Source organism: Lissotriton helveticus, chromosome 3_2, assembly GCF_964261635.1.
Source record: "Lissotriton helveticus chromosome 3_2, aLisHel1.1, whole genome shotgun sequence".
NCBI classification, from domain to species: domain Eukaryota; kingdom Metazoa; phylum Chordata; class Amphibia; order Caudata; family Salamandridae; genus Lissotriton; species Lissotriton helveticus.
In genome coordinates, this window is record NC_136062.1 from 215,451,596 (window position 1) to 215,467,201 (window position 15,606).

Consider the following 15,606-nt stretch of genomic DNA (forward strand, 5'->3'; position numbering starts at 1 on the left):
ATTTGGAACTCATCCTTCTTGTTGAGCCCGGTCATTGCAACTTTAAATTTCCTGCAGAAGGGGGGGGCGTGGCTTGTAGCCGAGGGAAATGGTCGCACTCTAAGGCCGCTCCTCGGCTCTCGCTACTAAACTGCCTTTGATCCTTCGCTAGTGCCTCCTCAATGCCCAGGGTCGACTAAGAATACATTGCTGCCTCACTAGGTGCTCCCGCCTGGTCCCCGATGCCCGCTGGGTCGCCCTAACTGCCGCAGCCTGTTCCCGGCGATCGGATCTTCCTCGGCCCAAGATGGCGGGCGCAACCACTTCACGTTCTGCGCTGCACTCCGGGGCATTGCAAAGAGGGGGGTCCCAGTGAGATTATGTTTATGTATCAAACAAATTATTTTATCAGAAAATAAACACAAATAATATATGCACCAAATGAATCTACAATGTTTTAATCACACGGTAGATGAAGCCAGAATATGGTATCGAACAATTTATCAAATTTTAGAATCTTAAGTGGTGGGATAGTGCCCAAGAACAAGGATGAGTGAAGAGTGAGGATAGTGCAAGTTGGGAAGGTGACATAAAAATCAGAACAAGATCTGATACATTTGCATCTGTATGAAAATACTACAAGGATAATAAATCACACAAGTTATTCAAAACACATGCCCCATAAGTACATATTATGTCATTATTTTGCAGTGGGGCTGCGAAACAAGGAAGTGTTGTCGACGTTTCGACCCTCAAAAGAAGCAGGACTTTTTGCACCCTTGCGGAGGGGTCTTCTTCAGGACGGGGGTTGGGACTAGCAACCTAATGAAGTTAAAAATAGGGGATTCAAAGTTAGTGACCCCATATAGAACTAGCATAATCATTAGGACAGTGTTATTCACTGGCACACATTAGAAAGAAGAGAGCCTACCAAATAGTGTGAGGCTCATCATCTTGTCATCGCATAGGGAAAACCTCCATGGAGACGAAATTTAATCTGGATAGAATGAATCAAACATGGCAGAGGTACTTAATACTGGTTAGATAGAAGAGGAAAAAAATAAAACATCCGTGATAGATGTCTACCCCTTGAGACTTACATATGAGTGAGTAAATATCATAGGCGAGCGTCGAGGCGTGGGTCAGGCGTGGCCCGGGGACGTTGGGCAATGGTTATCTTGGCTCGATCTAAGGCAGTAAGAAGATTTGTTCAGGTGCCGATCTTAATCGTGGCTGGCTAAGATAGCAATCGTGTGATAATAGAAACAGAAGCTCTTCACACTTAGATAGTCTCTACCTTCATGTATTAAATTTTGGCTGCCTACTTGGGTCATTGGAATTGCTGACCTTCGAGGGTGGAAGCTTAAATTCGGCAAGGCCACTGGTAAGGGATGTGAAGTAATTTTCCTCTCTCTTCCATTTATTGAATCTTGTTACCATCCTATAAGTAGAATTAGAACGAACCTAGATCATCACAAGGAATCTGGTCTAGAGCACTTACAAGTAGCATTAGAGGGCAGCGGATGTGACATTCTGGCCAGACCTGCTGACGTTGGACCTGGAGAAATAGGTTAGACTGTCAGCACGGACTCAAAATCAGGAGGAGTTCGCGCAAGAAGTAGCTGGAAATTTTTTATTAAAAAAGGCGTCCTGTGCCAACGTAAACACTGCAGTGCGTTTACCCTACAAGCAGTGAGAGCAAGCGGAGTGTCAAGAAAACATTCACAGCAATAAACTAAGGCCGAGGACTTCCAATCACTGGGCAGACAAGAACTAGCTACAAAATATAATGCAAGAAAAGTTACTTGCAAATGCGCCATTTCTGACGACATAGTTCAATTGTACCTGTAAATAACACTAACAGACAAAAGTTCAGTCCAAATATCAACAAACTTAATAGAATGGGGGGGAGAGGGGGGGGCTGCAGTGCAGGATAGCTAGAGTTTAATGATTTATTTTGAGCACTAACGGCTCCAATGAGGTGTTTTTAGAGTTCTACATAAGTAAGGTTAGAGACTGGTGGTTTAACTGTGTTTTGTGGTTTGTTTTTTTAAGTTGAGGGAACAGAAGTAGCTATTGAAAGATTAACAATGGCTCTTTTTGGTTGCTACTGAAATTATTTAACTTTTATGGGGCGCTGTGACATTTTCAAAGTCCATGCATGTGCAAGCAAACAGAAGACTGACTTCTTTTTATAGCTGGGGAGCAAGATATTTGTAACATTTTGGTCTGGCAAAAAATGGTGAAAAGATAAATAGCACTGTCACGTAATCAAACGGAATGGGGGAAGCTAGAAAGCTATGATCCAGTATGTTTGAATATTACTCCCCAGTTGCTTTGATATAAAGGCTTTTCAGGCTGATACTGAGATGCTGGCTAAGATATTTTGCCACTGCCTCATTCAGGATAAGATTAAGAGGAATCTTAAATCAGTAGGTTTCAGTACTTTCTATCACAAGAGGTGATAAGAGCATTCTATTTTGAGAAGCTCTTAGGCAGAATAAGGTGAGTGTTACAGCCTGCAACTATTTACTGACGACGCTTTGGTAGGTTACGAGTCTGAATGGCCACTTTCCCAGCATTGCTCTTTGGTTAAATCACATGTTTCAGATACTTGTAGGCTTGCTTGTGCTTTATGGATTTCTTAAAATCTGGTAATTGTTTTCTTCTTAAAAGTGGATTCGTGTGTTTGTTCCCAAAGCCTGAGGCCCAGTACGCCTAAAAAAAATTCTCATGCCTCATTTTCTGAAATTCATGTGGTTGGCAGGCTGTTTGATCCAAGTGTTTTGTTTGGCTCTTAGTGATATACACACCTCTATAGAAATCCAGTGCCTTTGTTCCATTGAACTTTATGCATAATGCTGACAAGGGTGACTGTAGTCCCGTACTCCACCAAGTGACAATTGAATATCTCCCCGATAACAACAATGGGGAGAGAATTGCCATCCAAAAAGAGCTACTGCACTGCAACAGCTAACGATCCATGGAAGTTGAGTGGAACTTTCAGAATATTTGCTAGTTTGAACACTGAAACATTCCGTTTTTCACGTATTTGGTCACACGCGTCCCAACTACAGGACACTCGCACAGCAAAATTCCTACAAATTCTATCTCTGCATAGATGCGTTGCAGAATCATAGACCAAGTCCTTGATTGGACAGATTGAGTGGGATGACAGTTTACATCTTCTCCAGTCCCATATTAGGAAGGAGTTCCTGCAAGGAGGGAGTGTCGGAAAGCGTCAAGTACTGTGTAGGCTATGAAAACCGGCAAAGAGCATATAGGAATCCAAAGTTATTTTCCCCACCTCTCCACATGGTAAGTAAGGCTTTGAACAGAACCATAGGAGTTGGTGTTTGCAGTCTTAGGCACCAATATACTTGCCACAAAACAGAGACCGAACAGATGAGCAGAGGAGAGGTGAGACAACTAGTATCCCTGCACAGACTCCCATTAGGAGTAAAATAGGTTGTGTGTGCTTCGACTTTGGTACCAAGTGCCACACTCTTAGTCACAGTGTGGTTACTGCATAGTTAGTTAGTCTCCCAGTCACATCCATGAGGTGACATTGGCCACAAAGCAGATTAACATTGTACCAGGGACTGATGCGAGTATCAATTTAAAGATCCAAACATATCTGCAGCTTGAAAGAAATAAGCCTGACAATCTCAACAGGTCACTTTATTACGGTTTGAGTGCTGCATAAATACTTTACAAATTGCCTTCTAGTTAAGCCAAACCACGTTCACGCCACAAGAGGGTGAAGCACAGGTTTTAGTGACTTTTCTGGGTTACCTCAATAAGAAATTGTATTATTTTAATTGGGTCTACACTCCTTTAACAAATAAAACAATTTCTTTCATATGGTTTCTAGTATTTCTCATCCAGTCTGTGTGAAAGGAATTGGTAGTATCCAACTGTGTGTCTAGTAAGCATTTAAAGTCTCCATTAATAATGATTACTATGCAGCCGTTGACACATTGAGCGTCAGATCAACAAAGAATTTAGGACAGTCTGATTTAGAGGAAAATAATGTCAGAAGTGTGCAATTAACTAACAACCTGGATGGAATCTTGTTTAGAATCATCATGCTGATGGATCACCTGTCAAAAGTTTAACTGCATACAAATTTATACAAGTTATTATGGCAACCCCGTGAGTCTTTATGGAAGATGCAGAGCTAGCATAAACATAAATGGAATATCGACTGTATTTAGTAGAGAGGAGTTTGCCAGTTCCTTATAGCAGTTTGCAAAGCACATAAGTGGCACAGTCAGGCTGTTTAGAGCTGAAATGCAATTGTCAAATCTTTTGACACTTCAGTTGTTGATTAGCTTTATCCAGTATTACATATGCTCTGCTTTCCTATTGAGGATTGCAATTCTATGTCAGGACTGGAGGCGAGGATGATGCCTTCTTTCATCACTTTATTCTCATAGCAGCATTAAGATTAACAAAGACTACGTTTCTCATGACCCACAGGGAAAGGAAGCAAAGAAAACAACATAACAACAGCCAATCACAACAAGTTATCAGTGTCCAATCTGAGGCCCTTGAGCCCAACAGGCTCTTCCTTCGCTGCTATGCAGCTAGATAAGTGGTATTCATTTATTTTACTGTTTAGTGCTTTGCATGCTATTTGTCTTTGTGTCGTGCTTTGTTGATGATTTATTCTAATTCCCATTCGCGCACGCTTGTGCTGGGCTTTTTACCTGATTTGTTTATGTTTCGTTAGGTGCGATCGCGATGTGTCATTTAATTGATCCGATTTAGGGATCGCACGGTCTCCTTTTGTTCCTGTCGGTTTCCTTTACAATGCGTATCTGCGCTTGCAGTCTGTTTGCCCGTCCCTACGCGGCACCTTGCTGGCTTGTGCTCTGCGGACCTCCCGCCGCCTTGAGACGCAGGAGGCCGGTCCCAGTGCGTCGCAGTGTTTGATCTTCTCAGAAATTTAAACACAGCACAAGCTTGCAGCAGAGCCTCTGGTCTGAGGAAAACGCCCGGGTGTGGGTCGGTAGGCGGTGGAGGATATAATACACCCGACTACCGGTTTACATATTTACGCTCTGTTTCCCTGCCAGAAGGCTTAGACGTGATTCAGAGTCCGCATTGGTTTGATGAACGCCTCGTGAGTTATTGGATGAGCCAGTGACGGCATTAAAGGGGACGCGGCCCAGACCAGTTATATTCCCTCAATATTGGGGATTTGGAAGTAATCTGTATTTGATCTTACAGCCAGCAGCTTTGTCCCCTGGGGCTAGAACCCCGAATAAATTGTGGTATATCCGCCCAGAGTGTAGGCTGACACCCAGCCCTTAACATCTTAGGCCCCATTTGTTGGCCTGGTGGGTCACCACTCTAATAATCAGCTTTCCCCATTTGTGATCGGTACCAGGGAGTACTATGACAACTTCCAAGAGTAGGAAGACCCTCTCGCAAAGATGCATTGGGGAAGGGGGGGGGGGGGGGGGTGCCTTTTATGAAGCGGGAGATTCTTCTATCTACCAGGCGGTGGGTCAAGCTATCACTCCCTTGGAGGACAGGCTCTTTCCCCATATCAATCAGGCACTTTAAAGTCTTGAGCAGCGGATGGCTGCACCCCGTACGGCCACTGTCCCTTCGGACCCAGATACCTTAGGCTCTCTGCCATCTAAACACCCCGAATACCTGAGGAAGTTTCAAACACTTTTGAGTGTTTGAGGCAGGCTTTTGTGGATAGCCAAGCAGCGCTGCCTGCAGGGAATCCTCTAACCGGCCCCACCGGCACTCCAGTCTACCGACCCGGACGCGTCTGGTGATTCGGACTCAGAGCTCGGTCCTTCGAGGCCGTGGCTCCCCTCCCACTCTTTTCAAAATACTTTTGATATGCTCAACTCAAACGCTATCATTCATCCACGCTCCTCAGAGTGGGTTCCGGCGGATAAGGTCGCTGCATATGTGGCGGAGCACATCCATTGTCCTCTAGAGAAAGAGGCCTGCAACTGCTTATGGGCGGAGTGTCTCCACGCTTCTTTTGAGGGGAAGGTGGCCCTTACCCCAGAAATTGACCCCGCATGTCCACCTTCCTCCAGAAGTTATCAGGGGTCCCAAAAAAAAAAAAATCAATAGATCCTGGAGGGCTTGCCAGGATAAGCTCCTGGATGCCCTCGGTCCCATTACAAAGATCCTGGATATGGCCAAGGAGCGCAAAGAGTCTGGCTCCATCATTTCCACGGAGGCCCTATCCAGCTGGGCGCAGAGAGTGGTATTTTAATTTTGGGCAATGCGCACTGTGCCCTCTCAACCGAGCGCCGCCGGTCCCTCCTTAGAACAAGCATTGGCATAGCCAATAGGTCTCGCCTTTAGGACCTTATAAGTGTTTAGCCATGCAACAGTTGATGTTGTTGCACCAAGGATATTGTGCAGCATAACTAAATACTTATAAGGTCCCAAAAGCGAGACCTATTGGCTATGCCATTTTCTTTCCTGCTTTTTCGGATTTTGATCTAGGTAGTGGCTGCCATTTCGCGGATTAGGGCATCCATTTTAGAACTGATGACCTCACAGTGGTACGAAACACTCGGGTGCACCCTACTACTGCAGCACACATTAGAGCTCTGAGAGATCGAGCGAGCCACACACTGTCAGAAGGACTTTCGAGATAACTCCCATTGTATTCCAAAGTGAAGTTTGTTTTCACTTGATCCATATGTACTGACCTGGAGACCATGAGCAACAGCAGGTCAGAAATTAAGTTTGCTTTATTAAAGCAGCAGCTTAATGCGGTTTTGAAACAAAAATGCTTAGGCTTGATTATTATTGTAAACTAGGCTTATCCTAGTGTTCTGAAATGAACACTTGAAATGGCCTTGCTTTTACTCATGCCATGAAAGAAGGCTAGAGATCCAAATTTTGCATTTTAAGTACTGTTTTAGATTCAATTATGTGTTAATTTCCTGGTCTTCTCTTATAATATTTTGTGGGCAGCAATGTATATCTAATACACCAGTGCTTCCCTAATATTTTAGAACCATTACTCAATTTTTAAAATGACAAATGCCCTTGACCCATCTAGCTTTAGTGGATATGAGGCGGATACATTTTCTTTATAGTAACGAAAGAATCATGTGGTAGTGTACTGTCATTTACAGGCAGCAAGGCATTTTCAGTAGAAATGGCCACTAAATTTGCACGGACATACAGTTTTAATGATAAAACTATATAGCACACGAAAATTGTTTCACTGAATATTTATCATTCGTGCATCTCCAAGTAAATTGTCTTGATTTAAACACCAATCCCCATGTTAAAATAATAAGCAGCAATTTGTCAGAAGACCTAGTCTGATGTTGACCTCTATCTTTGAAGTACAAAAAATGTGACAATTTAAATACAGAATTTTAAGGCATTTATTTATTGCTTGGACATTCGTGACGAGCCAAAAATCGATTTGCAGCCCACAGTTTGGGAAACACTGTAATACACCATTCATGGAGGCTGAGGACATTGGCCCATGGGTGGTGCAGGATACTCTAATTATAAAGTGTCTAGTTCTGTAACACGGTTTCAAATATTTAGCTTTATCTTGTTTCAAGGTTCAATCATATACTTTTTGAGTGACCAGTATACAAATGTAAAGAATTCTACCACAATGTGGCTGCCTTAACTTTTCTTGGGAACTGATGGGTCTTCTGTGTAGCTGAGGGTAACATCATTGGGAGGATACCGCCTTCCTTTTAGAACTAGGATATTAGCGGATTCATCCACTGAGGTGTCTGCAATTTTCAGGCCTCTAGTTTGAAGCTGGGTGGGTGGTAACAGTCTTTTATTCTGACCTCATTACAATAGACATCGAACTGGATAGTGGTAGTGATTGTTATTTACAACACTCCAACACTCTTGCAGAATATTCTTCTAAAGTTCTAGAATTTTTAGACATCATGGGAGTCGTATATAGAATTAGGGAGAGGGAAATTCTTACACTTCCACCTTTAGCAGTATAGTAGGCATACACAATTGGTTGCGCCTGTAGGAAGATGTATTTCTGACTATATGGTTACCCCAACTTTTTTGCCTAGTGATTTGCTGGTTTTCGACTTAGTTGGCCTGGGATCCTGCTATTCAGGGCCCCAGGCTATCTGCTCTCCCTATAAAATGGACTCCATGTTCTTTAGGTACATACTTGATTCAATCAATCAATCATGCCATTTGTATAGTGCACTACTCACCCGGGAGGGTCTCAAGGCGCTTGGGGGGAGGGGTATGCTACTGCTCGAACAGCCAGGTCTTGAGTTGTTTCCTGAAGGCGAGATGGTCCTGGGTCAGCCGAAGGAGGATGGGGAGGGAGTTCCAAGTCTTGGTAGCCAGGTAAGAGAAGGATCTTCCTCCGGCGGTGGCTCTTCGGATGCGTGGTACGGCTGCGAGGGCGAGGCTGGTGGACCGTAGCTGGCGGGTGGGCGTGTAGAAGGTCAGGCGGTCATTGAGGTACTTGGGGCCCAGGTCGTGGAGAGACTTGTGTGCGTGGGTGAGGAGCCGGAACGTGATCCTCTTGTCGACGGGGAGCCAGTGCAGGTTCCTCAGGTGGCTGGAGATGTGGCTGCGTCGGGGGACCTCCAGGATGAGTCGGGCGGAGGCGTTCTGGATGCGCTGGAGTCTTTTCTGTAGCTTGGCTGTGGTTCCGGCGTAGAGGGCGTTTCCGTAGTCCAGTCGGCTGGTGACGAGTGCCTGGGTGACAGTCTTCCTGGTCTCGGTCGGGATCCAGCGGAAGATCTTGCGAAGCATACGCAGGGTGTTGAAGCACGATGAGGAGACGGCGTTGACTTGTCTGGTCATCGAGAGGGAGGGGTCCAGGATGAAGCCCAGGTTGCGTGCGTGGTCGGTTGGCTTGGGTGCGGTGCCCAGGGCTGGGGGCCACCAGGAGTCGTCCCAGGCGGAGGGCGAAAATCCCAGGATGAGGACTTCCGTCTTGTCCGAGTTCAGTTTCAGGCGGCTGTCCTTCATCCACTCGGCGACGTCTTTCATCCCTTCGTGTAGGCAGGTTCTGGCGGTGTCGGGGTCTCTGGTGAGGGAGAGGATCAGCTGGGTGTCGTCGGCGTAAGAGATGATGTTGAGGTTGTGCTGGCGTGCGATGGCTGCGAGAGGTTTCATGTAGATGTTGAAGAGGGTGGGGCTGAGTGAAGATCCTTGCGGGACGCCGCAGATGACTTCGGTGGCCTCGGAGCGAAACGGGGGGAGGCGGACTCTGTTCTACCGGCGAGGAACGAGATGATCCACTCCAGTGCCTTCTCTTGGATACCGATGTTGCTGAGGCGCTGGACTAGGGTGCGGTGGCAGACCGTGTCGAACGCAGAAGAGAGGTCCAGGAGGATGAGGGCCACTGTTTCCCCCTTGTCGAGCAGGGTCCGGATGTTGTCGGTGGCTGCGATGAGGGCGGTCTCGGTGCTGTGGTTGGCTCTGAAGCCGGACTGCGAGGGGTCGAGGGATCCGTTCGTCTCGAGGAAGGCGGTCAGCTGTCTGTTGACGATCTTCTCGATGACTTTAGCAGGAAAAGGGTGGCAGTGGGGGGCATTGGTTCGACGGTTGGGTGCGTGGGTGGGGCGCCGAAGCTGTTGTGGATGTCGGCGATCTTGCGGTGGAAGAACGAGGCGAGGGAGTCGCAGAGGTCTTGTGACGGAGTGATGTCGTTGATGCCGGTGTTGGAGAACTCCTTGACGATAGTGAAGAGCTCTTTGCTGTCGTGGGCGATTTTGTCCAGTCGTTCCTTCAGGGATTTCTTCTTGGTGGTGCGGATGATCTGGTGGTGCTTGCGGGTAGCGTGTTTGAGGGCGGTCATGGTGTCGGTGGTCCGGTCGAGGAGCCAGGCTTTCTCGAGGGTGCGGCAGGTCTTCTTGGAGTCCTTGAGGTAGTCGGTGAACCAGGATGCCTTCTTGCTTCTGGGTCTGCTGGGAGGGTTCTTTAGTGGCGCGAGGTAGTCGGCGCAGGCGGTCAGCCACTGTGTGAAGTTGCGGGCTGCTTCGTTGGGGTCCGTTGTGTTGGCGGGTGGGCTCTGGCTGAGGGAGGTGGTGAGCTGGTCTGCGGTGATCTTGCTCCAATTCCTGCGAGGTACCTGTTGCGGGTGGTGGTGGGTCGTGGATCTTTTGAAGCTGAAGTGGACGCAGCTGTGGTCGGTCCAGTGGAGTCCGGTGGCGTGGTTGAAGGTGATGTACTTGCTGGAAGAGAAGACGGGATCAAGCGTGTGGCCGGCGTAGTGGGTGGGGGTGTTGACCAGTTGCTTGAGTCCGAGGTTGGCGAGGTTTTCCAGCAGGGCAGTGGTGTTGCGGTCCTTGTTGTTCTCCAGGTGGAAGTTGAGGTCCCCGAGGAGGATGTAGTCAGTGGAGGGGAGGGCGTGCGGGCTGATGAAGTCTGTGATGTCTTCGCTGAATTGTGTGCGTGGTCCCGGGGGTCTGTAGATGAGGGTGCCTCTGAGGGTCGTCTTAGGGTCGGTGTGAATCTGGAAGTGGAGATGTTCGGCTGCGGCGAAGGAGTCGTTGACGTCGGTCGTGATGCGGATGGTGTTCCTGTGGACGATGGCGATGCCACCTCCGGTCTGGTTGATGCGGTCCCTCCTGATGATCTTGTACCCGTCCGGGATGGCGATGGCGATGTCGGGTGCAGAGGAGGCGTTCATCCAGGTTTCCGTGAGGAAGGCGACGTCCGGTGATGTAGCGTCGAGGAGGTTCCAGAGTTCCACTACGTGTCTGTGGACGGAGCGGGTGTTGATCAGGATGCACTTGAGGTGGTTGCTGCTGGTGTTTGTCTTGGCGGGTGCGGGGCAGGTTCGGAGGCAGGTGAACTTGCAGGTGCAGCAGGTGAAGGGTCCGTGGGTGCGTCTCGGGCTGGCTCGGCAGCAGGCGTGGGTCCGGCCGGCATTGAGTGCGTTGAGAGTGGCGGCGTCGTAGGTCAGTTGGGTAGTCTTGCCTCGGCGGGGAGGGCCAGGGGTCCTGGCGCTAGGCGCGGGCCAGGCGTGGACGGGCGCAGACGGGCTTACCTTTGGCGCACCTTCGGCGCTCAATCGGCGCTCCCGCTGCGCGTGTCCGCTGCGCGGTCGCTCTGGGGGCGTCATAAGTAAGGAGCCGGGAGGGAGGAGCATCTGGGTGGCGGGAGCGGGGCGGCGAATGGAATCACAGGGGGGTGGGGCCGCAGGGAGGCAGCGGCGGGAAATTCCAAGAAGCAGCGGGAAATTCCCAGGAGCAGCCGGAAATTCCCAGGAGCAGCGGGCAGCGAGCGAAGGAATCTGCAGGCAGGAGGCGGCAAAGGCAGGCAGGAGCGGCAGCAGTGAGTGGGGCGACCAAGCCCTGTGGAGGGCTGAGCGGTGATTGGGTATTGGGTCACCTTTGTGAGCCCCTGTATAGTGTACCATAGGTACCCAGGGCATAGGTGCATCCAAGGCCTACCAGGGGCTGCTGCATGCATTATGCCACCCCTGACTGGCCATCCAAACTGACACCACAGGCTGATCACTCAGCTTGGGTAAGGTGGTGTAATCACCCCTTACTTAGATATAGTATACCTTATATATAGACACATATGCACCTATAAGTCACTCCTGTGGTAGGCCTCGACAATCCTGGAGGCAGAGTGCTTGGTTTTATGTGAGAGGGTGCCCTAGCATGAGCTGAGCCCCTCTGCAGCTTTCGGATCCATCTCCTTATAGCTGTTCTATGATATAGCCATACCATATACTCTTAAGTGCATTATAGTCCTCGCGGTCAATGCTAAATTTTGGTTTGGCTTTATCAAAACATGTCGTGTAAGGTGTCAAACACTCTGGAATACTACCCCCCCCGCCAATTCTGGCGGCGGGGGTAGCATTCCACCCTTCTAGAGGGAAAAGACATGCATGTTACTGCTTTACTTGGTGAAAGTTAAACAGAGCCTCAGCATCACAAAATGGATGCTGCTGCCACAGACACGAGTCTGACCTCGTGCTGCTGGACGAAACTCCAGCAGGGGAGGCCTGGACAATAGGTTTCCTGCCTTGGGAGGTGCTAGCACCTCCCCAGACAGGCTTTTAGTGTATTGGGGCAGGGAGGGCTGCAAAACGAGACACTGCATGGGGCACACAAGGTGCTTCATGCATAGCCCAGTTCAAACCAGTTGCTGGGGCACCCCAGCCCCGCTCTGGTGCGATACTGGACAAAGGGAAAGGGGTGTAACCACCCCCTTCCCAGGTCCACCCATAGGAGGGACCTAGCAGGTCATCCAGCCCCTAAAAACAGAATAAAGATAGGAGCTGTGTCCCCAGGACTTTAGATTATCCTGGAATGAAACTCCGATACAAACTCTTGGACCTTCGACGTTCTATTTCGACTAGAAGAATGAAGACATCTCCCTCGTGGTCAAGGAGTGACCACCCTGTGCAAACAGGCACCATCAGTAACGTGCCGGTCTGCTTTATTCGACACTTCCGACGGAACCCGAAGACTCAGCAACACAGGAACTGGACTTCCAGACTTCTCGGACTTCGACCCACATCCACAGCAAAGCTGAGACCCGTGCCGGACATGAGAGATGTGGGACCGGACACCCGACATCCTGCATTTTGCTAACAGCTCGACTACCAAGGTACCCTCGCAGTTGTGCATTGGGGTACGAGAAGCCCCAGACCCGAGCGCAATTTGCACCGAAGCTCAGCCCTCCACGAGTACCGCGTGGGGCCCGCTCATGCATTTCAGCTCAACGAGTCTTCCCGGTTGCTAGCCCATTGGCTAGTGAGCCCCCTGAAGACAAACCTTTGAAACCAAACTGCTTTCCTGCTTGCTCCAGGAATGCTCCAGCTTCCTTGCAAAGGAGAAGCTCCCCAGACCTTGCTGGTCTGACCTGAAGCTCATCTTCACTTCCTGCGTAGATTGCGTTTGCCAAGAATTGTTGGGTCCGGATACCGACACCGCAGTCAACTAGATCCTTTGTGGGACAGCTCAAATCCAGCTCCTGGTCGACGCCTCCTGGTCCTCGTGGCTGCAGAGACAAGCTTCACCTCTTCACCTGAGATCATCGCGACATCGCCTGGTTCCTTCCTGGTCACTGGCTAGATACCCAGACTCTGTCCCCTCTGCTTTCAGGTTCTTCAGTTCCTCGATCCACCCTTGGATCCACCCGGACACTCTTCCTCTGGCCACCTACAGCACTTCTTTGCAGATCTCCATTGAAAGCATCGACGAAACCAGACACCAAAAGGCACCTATGCACCCGGCATCCTGGGTGAGGTAACACGAGTACTCCGGTGCTCCCGTGGGTCTTGACTCTCGAAGTGTCCTTGTCTAAAGGGGGGTTTTGTCGTAGTCCATCCGGAAGTGCCCTTAAACAGTAACTTTGTAACTTCTTCGTTCTCCATTAGAAGTCAATGGTAACTCGTGACTGTGTTTAGACACTGCACGAGTCTTCCGTGGGTCGACTACTTCCTAACCTTTGGCTGTTTAGTGTAGCCCCAGCGATTCCCTAGGCCTATTCACTATTTCTGTAGTGGTCCTTATACCACTTACTTAGTATACGGTTTGTGAGCCCCTAGGGCAAAACTGTATTTGTGCAACTTATCGTATGCCAATTGAGTAACTTGTGATGTACTTCGATCTCTGACCTCATAAAGAGTGCATAGGGGTTGTGTTAGAAATAAATACATATATATTTGATATATACCTTGTGTGGGGTCCTTTCATTTGGTATTCAAGGGGTTATAATTGGTAAAACAGCTTGCTTCACATGCTCTCTGAAGTCTTAGCCTATGACTGCTGGTCCATGCTACCACTAGGATAGCTTGTCTATAAGGTTGACTTTACAACCACCATCAATAAGGGTCGTTTAGACTGGTGCAAGGTGCCCACTAGAATAGTGGACATCATATGCCAGGCTAACTTCTCACAGCGCCCCAAACTCAACCTTGATGTCTGAGGTAGTCCTAGGCTGCACATCCCTTTGAGGCCTTTATACTCATAAAAACCCCAAATCAAAAACCTAGACATTTTCTTCACCTAGAAAACCTAAGAATGCTCTGCCTTCTGTAGTGGGGTTTTTGTTACCTTTCCAGAGGCTCACATGTTACTAATTAGTGTCCCAGGCTGGCCCGCTAATCGATCTCAGTATCCAATGCCATTGTTTTGTGACTGCACAACAAATCACTTCACTCACAATTTTGTTTTCCCTGTGTATGCTGCTTTGGTATAATGAGTGAGCCCACATTGCATCATTGGACAGGCTCTAGGCCCTCTCTTTGAGACCACACATTCAACAAATGATCATTTTTTTTTGCATTGTTTGATGGGCGGTAATTGCCTTTTTTGTTAGTCAGTGGCTGCATACTCAAGGTCTTTTTCCTATGCAGAGAATGCGCGCTGCATAGGCAAGACTTAATGACCTGGCGGACTCTGAAGCGGGTGCCAAGGGGGTTTGGTTGGTGAGCTGTTTGTGAAGGAGCTCGGCAAATTCGTTAATACCTTCACGTCACTGGACAGGGCTCATTCCACGATAAAAAAAAGGTTTCCCCTCGTATTTGTAAGCGGGGCCGGACGAGGCAGGGGCAGCTCGGATAGCAGCCCCATCAGGGTAACCAGAGAGGCTCTGGTCAGTAACAGGACCAGTCATGTTTCGGGAACATTTATCCCACTAGCGGACGCCATGGCCAAGGATTCAGAGGAGGATCCGGCACCTCAAACACCAGTGAGTGTTTACCCTTCTTCCCCATTAAAAATAAGGGGGCGACTGGCAAGTTGTTACCATGCTTGGTTGTCTCTAACGCGCGATGCTTGGGGTTCTCCAAACAGTGCAAAGGCTTCACAGAGTTCGTGGGACTCCCAGTTCAGAGATACAAACCGCAGCCCATTCAGATTTCCGCACAAGACATAGCCCTTGTGGACGAGGAAGATGCATCCCTCCTCTGCAAGGGTGCTATCTCCCTTCCCACTCTCCAACTCAGGATATTTTTAAGCAATATATTCTTGGTGGGCAAAACAGACAGTGGCAAGAGGCCAGTCATAAATGTAAGCAAATTCAACGAATGGCTACTTTATCGCTATTTCAAAATGGAACGGATTAATCTCCTTCTTACGTACTTCGCCCCCACGATTGGTTGGCCCGCTTAGACCTCAAGGACGCCTATTTGGTGATCCCGATTCCCCCCCCTCACAGGCGGTTTCTTCAGTTTGCCTGGCGTCACTTCATTTACGAGTTTACAGCTCTTCTGTACGGCCTCTCCTCGGCCCCCTGGTGCTTCATAAATATGCTCAAGCCGGTGGTGGAGTTTTTGAGAGCTTGGGTGGCGGGGGGTGGGGGTGGCAGGGTCAGGATGATCTATATTTGGACGATCTTATCCTGATGGCTTCCTGCCCCCGTCAGCTGACTGCTCATCTTCTCCTTCAAGACCTCAGCTTTGTGATCGAGGGGAAATCTCTGTTACACCCAGCCCAGTCAGTTACCTTTTTGGGGTTTGTAATCAACTCCATGACCTCTACTCTCAATCTTCCCTCCAGGAAGATCTTCAAAATCCATCACGAGTTGCAACGCGTCCTCTCCAAACAGCAGGTGTCTCTCCATTAGCTGGCCTGGGTGGTGGGTCTCCCGTCAGCATCAATACAGGCCATCTTCCCAAGTCCACTTCACTACAGGGCCCTTCAGCAC

General features: G+C 48.9%; 1 protein-coding gene across 3 annotated transcripts in view; it reads right to left on the reverse strand.

Moving 5' to 3' along the window:
* Positions 1-15,606, reverse strand: part of UBL7 (ubiquitin like 7) — a 162,367-nt gene that overhangs the window by 106,271 nt on the left and 40,490 nt on the right. Inside the window, exon 8 of one of the 3 annotated variants that reach the window (XM_078685074.1) lies at positions 13,093-13,115. The exons of the other annotated variants lie outside the window; for them this stretch is intronic. Within the exon in view, the coding sequence (XP_078541200.1) occupies positions 13,093-13,115 (23 nt within the window). The remainder of the gene's footprint in view (positions 1-13,092; positions 13,116-15,606) is intronic. 3 annotated transcript variants of the gene reach the window in all.